Source organism: Setaria italica, chromosome II (genome assembly GCF_000263155.2).
Source record: "Setaria italica strain Yugu1 chromosome II, Setaria_italica_v2.0, whole genome shotgun sequence".
Classification (NCBI taxonomy): Eukaryota; Viridiplantae; Streptophyta; class Magnoliopsida; order Poales; family Poaceae; genus Setaria; species Setaria italica.
This window is the reverse complement of record NC_028451.1, coordinates 42,213,841-42,219,267: the sequence shown is the minus strand read 5'-3', so window position 1 is coordinate 42,219,267 and position 5,427 is coordinate 42,213,841. Positions and strand designations below refer to the sequence as shown.

The following is a 5,427-nucleotide window of genomic DNA, read 5'->3' as shown; positions in this document are numbered from 1 at the left end:
CCCCCCCCCCCCCCCTCCCCCCCACCTCACAACCACATCGAGCGACAAAAATAAGCTGATAACTAGTATCCCCAACATTCAGATACATATTTGTGTTTTCCACCCCCAAACAATACATGTACAAGACTCGGAGAGAATCTGAACCAACGAAATAAATAGGTACGTTTGAAGCAAACATGCAGTTATGGATTTGCACAGAACGTCTTCCTTTATCCAATTGCATCATGCATATGTATACGATTGCATATTGTGATCTTGTCCTTACTCAAAAAAGGGTTTGGAATCTAGTGAAAATGTATCCAACATTCCATGCAGAAATAACCTTATTACCAGGACAGCATAGCAATCCTTTGTGTCAGTACTCAGGAGAACCCCATAGCCATTATCATCTAACATCGAGATAGATGACAGTGAAATATTGGCCCAAGTCGCCCCTCAAACCCTCACTATTTTAAGCTCACCCGAATCCAGATCCACCAGAACATAAAATTCCTATGTTAATTGCAAGAAATTTACAATCCCAATTCAAGAATCATATAGCATAGCACGGTAACAGTTGTACTAATCACCCTGAAAATGAATCATACCTTTGCACATATCGTTATAGAGCAGAATTAAAGGGTTATCGTTGGATCCCAAGATATTACATTCTGTCTCTAAATCACAAGTCATTGGTTTTCCCTTGGAGATCTGGCTCTTCCCCAATGTGACACTCTAAATTCAGCATCTCACTTTGCGTATTTGAACTACTGATTTAGTGATCTCTCTAGTAGACACCTATCGCATCACAAATATTTACCAGTACCGTCCAAAAACCCCTAATTGACTGATTCGGTACTTCCATGACAAAAGCAGAACATCTCCCGTTATAACTACTCAGTCTGTTACTCCAGTAGTTAGCGCACCATGAGCTTCCAGCGAAAGGGAAAGAAAAAAAGAAGAAAAAGACTGGGGCGGGATATTTACCCCGGAGAAGAGGTGGGTGCTGACGGAGCATCCGCTGTCGACGAGGCAGTGCTCAAACTGCCCAAGCGCGGCGTTCACCGAGTGCTCGGCCGTCCAGCCGGTGCCGTCCGACACCAAGTAGATGGCCTTCCCGGCCGCGGCGTCCCTCTCAGCCTCGCACACGTCGTCGTCGTCCTCCGGCGCCACCGCAGGAGTGTCGTCGTACAGCAGAGACGGCGGCTGCTGCGGCTGCGGCGGCGGTTTGGTCACCGGCGGCGGCGGCGCCGAGGAGACCGCCGCGCGGTCCACTAGCCTCAGCCGCCGGCCCGAGCGTAGCGCCCGCCCACGGGACCACCGGCTGAGCTGCGAGCTGGCTTTCAGCGCCCGGGACGAGGACGAGGACGAGGAGGCGGCATCATCCGGCGCCCGTGGTGGCGGGGCGCGGTCGGACTGGCCTGGGGCCTCGGCTGCGGCAGGGGCGAGGACCGGGGAAGGGTCGAGGGCGCACGAGACCGGGCCGGGCGCGAGGCGGCGGCCGGCGGGGGACGGCGGGCCGAGCAGCGGCGCCGCGAGCGGATTGGCGCCGGCCCCTATCATTGAGCTAGCCTAGCCGAGGGGGCGGCGACGAGTGAGCGAGTCACGAGACGATGCCTTTCGCTGTTCGCCCGCGGGGATGGCTTGGCTGGTTTTCGCGTGGGGCGGTGGCGTTTTTGACGGGAGGCAGGAGCAGGCGGTGTGGCCTGGGGTGCGGCGGGGCGGGGGCGGTGATGGTTGTGCCGGTCAGGAGTGGCCGCGTGGGCTTGGTCGGTAAGAAACAGGGGACGCCAACGGGGTTGGACCGCGGACCAGCGACGGTTGGACGTGGAGGCTGGTCTGGTTGCGTCTCAGCACATCTATCTCGGCCGCCGTGTCCCGTGGGGACTTGGGGAATCTCGAATCGCGCTGCGCCTCCGCCCGTCGGCGTTCTTGCCCATTTCGGCTTCGTCCTGCAGCTGCAGGCTTGCTTCCAACTTTTTTTTAACGAAGGAATTTTTATTTCAAAATGAAATATTGTTCCGGCCTTTACGCTAAGGGCTCGTTTGGATTAAAAAAATTTCGAAGGAATTTTTGAGCTTTTCGTTCCTTTGGAAAGGAATTGTGTGGCTGTGTTTTGCAACAAAGGATTGACTTCCATTCCAAAGGGAAGGGAACCATCCATGCACATTTCGAAGGAAAAAAAAAAGCATCCACCGGAAGCCAAGGGAAATCATCTTTCTAAACTTACAAAACATAGGATTAGAAAATATAAAACATAGGATTAGAAAATATAGGAATTTTTCCTAATGTAGGTGTTTGGATGAGCATAGGAAATTCACAGGAATGGAAATCTTATGAAGTGTATAATCACCAATAGCATTAGATAAACTAATAGAATGGAAACTTTTAAGCAACAGCTAAGCTCATTTGCCTCGATCCCATGCAAAGGGAAAAGAAAAAAAGAGGTTTGACTGGATGTTAGTTTTCCTGTGGTTTTCCTATGAAATGAGCAGCATAGGAATTTTTTTTTCAATTTTCCCATACTCCAATCCTCCATTCCAAAGGCATAAACAGTGCTCAATCCTATAGGAAATGGAATCCTTCATTTTTCCTCCAAACTTCCTCCAATCCAATCCAAAGGAGGTCTGAGTTTCTTTCTCTAATCCTTTGCTGTGTGCTGTCTCAATCTCTTCCTCTAATCAGTTGCTGTGTGTTGTCTCCTCTTGGTATATGTTTTATAATTTGTTTATATTTTTTCTCATGATAATTCCTTTTCCCAGATCGTTAATGAGCTAGACAGTAAAAAGAATCAATATATTTCCTTTAATAAATGGCTCTTGTACTGATTATGATATAGGTATCCGGTTTTTTTATTGCAAAAGGCTAGCAGAACTATAAATCGGGTGTGATAGAATGTTTGTTTAGTGTTCCGATTCTAGCGTAATTGTTAATTAACTTGAAATTAGTACAAAGTAACTCAATTAAATTGACATTTTGGTTATTTCGTCTAATTGGACGTGTGAAGATCAATTTTTTTCCTGCGATCCAAACAACGCAAGCTTTACATTCATGTGTTTTTGGAATCACGTAGTTTTGTCCAGTATGTTTTTTTCATTCCTCTGTTTTACATTCCTGTAATCTAAACAGCCCTAAAACGGTACTTGTTTTACATTCCTGTAATCTAAACAGCCCTAAAACGGTACTTGCCATTACGCGTCGTACTCGTCTTGGGACCACTACTCGTGTCGTACTCGTCTTGGGACCACTACCTGTTGCCCAGCACGTGCCGCCCATATCTCGTTTTATTTTATCCAATCTGCTCCTCTATCTCCGATTTGTACTTTAGGGCTTGATTCGATCTAATTTCGAGGAGGGTTGTGCCGTATTTGAGGTGGAAACGAATTGGGGTCAACGTAGAGGAGTCCTGCTCGAAGTAAAAAAGCATGAGGGGAAGCACGTGGGCAGGAAAAAGAACTGGATGAGTCCCTGGATAAGGGTCCACTTTTCCATGGAATAAATTGAAGTTGGACCCACTACCAATGATAAATACATAGATGTGGCCTGTGTCATCGCTCAATTATAAGAATATGTCTAAAAAGAACTGGATGAGTCGCTGGATAAGGATCCACTTTTTCCTGTTTGGTTCATTTAGTCCATGGACCATTTAGTTAGATCTGAGGTCGGCATATGCTGGTCTCTACCCTGTTTGAATCCAGGGACTAAAGTCCATTAATACAGATGAACAAAGATGATATTACCCCTAGTCAATGCATAAGGGAGGGTTCGGGACGGGTGGGAATGGGCAAAATGAGGGGCATGGGTGTCTTCTAGGGCTTTTAGTCCACTTTAGTCCACCCCCTTGGACTGCAAACTAAAGGGTTTAGTCCACATGTTTAGCACTTTAGGGACTAAAAGGGTCCAAAATGGATGGATTGAAGTTTAGTCCATGGTAACCAAATAGGGTCTAAAAACAAAAAGACTCCAAATTTCAGCATGGTAATTCATTCACATTTCACACCTCTCTCTATATATAATGCTGGCAGATCCTCAAATCCTGCTCCATTAACCAATTTGGCTCCTCCGCTTGCCACATAATCGAGATATCTCTATTCAAGTTACATTAACACCCCTAAACTTGGACTAAGATGACGCCGCATCTAGCTGCAGCATCCTATGGATAGAGATGGAGGGTGACTCCTGTGTTTCCAATCTGGAATTTTTACAATGGTAGCCTGGTTTTAGGTGCGGGAACTTGTTGGGTATTAGTATGCTTAACAATAGCAGATCAATAGCAAGGACCCAATCTCATAACGCACACCGCCGTTGTCAAACAATGAAGTAGTAAAACACTATCGTAAATTAATTGCCTATGCAATTTCCTATATGTATGTGAAAAATTTTCATGTCCAAAATGATATCTCAGTTATAGCAGAGATTAAAAAAAAAGCAAGACGAATGCTGTCTCCAACAATCGATAAACAAAGGATAGAAAAACCATTTTTTCCCCTTGAAATTTCACCAATAGTCTCAGTGTCTGAGAATCAGCCACCCACTCATACATTGACAATGACGCAAAATGTAGTCTCAAAGATGATGGTTAAGGTCTCTGAGTCACCAGAATTAAAATAACTGGATAGAGTTTAACATGGATCTGACATTGATCAAGCAGTGGTCTTACTCTATTATTAACTGGAGAATTCACCTCTAAGACAATTCATTTGAAGTGAGACGCGGACTTATTATTAAATGCTGACTAAGGGGTTCCTGCATGGCTGGTTGGCCTGCATGCATGCATGCAGTGGGAGTAACGGGTGTATGTGGGAAACGGACTTTGTATTTGTGATGAAATGTGAAGCAATCAGCCTAGTAGCTGACTACGCTGCATCTGCCTCTATCTACCTAAAAAGGGAAAAAAATCAGAATAACATGTCAGCTGCTGCCATCCAGTTGCATAGGAAACATTCATGAAACAAGGCTCATTATGCGTGGGAGTTTTGAGCTAAGCATTCGAGGTTGGTTCGGATTTAAACAGATAAGCATCTGGAAGACATGCCAGATTACATTAGTTACATCTTGAAGAACAAATACTTCTAAGAAAAATAAGGAACAATTTCTAGCTAAACCAACTCTTGGGTCTTGGCCCCATTCGTTGGCATGTTCGAGCCCCAGGCAAAGATTGACTTGGTGATTTGTATTCTGTCTGTCTCTTGGTAGAAGAAGAATAGCGGAGCTAAGCTAGTCGCCGGCGTCCGGGGCTTGATGGCCAGCCCAAGAGGTGGTGGTGCCAATGCAATCGCTGTCGAGTCGGCGACGCTGCCTTGGACGCTCAGCTTCTTCGTTGGGCAACACCTTGGGCAATGTTGGAGGAGGTCGACGCGCCGGTCTCTGCCACCGCTGGAGCTTTAGCCTTCAACACGTAGAACCAGTCCTTGTAGATTTCATCGAAGTAGACACGGCCAAATCCAT

General features: G+C 46.2%; 1 protein-coding gene across 1 annotated transcript in view; it reads right to left on the bottom strand.

The window, feature by feature from the left end:
- Positions 1-1,736, bottom strand: part of LOC101777229 (pyruvate, phosphate dikinase regulatory protein, chloroplastic) — a 4,614-nt gene extending 2,878 nt beyond the window's left edge. Inside the window, 1 exon segment of the mRNA XM_012844033.3 lies at positions 950-1,736. Coding sequence (XP_012699487.2) covers positions 950-1,542 — 593 coding nt within the window. The 5' untranslated portion in view covers positions 1,543-1,736.
- Between the last annotated feature and the right edge of the window lie 3,691 nt (positions 1,737-5,427).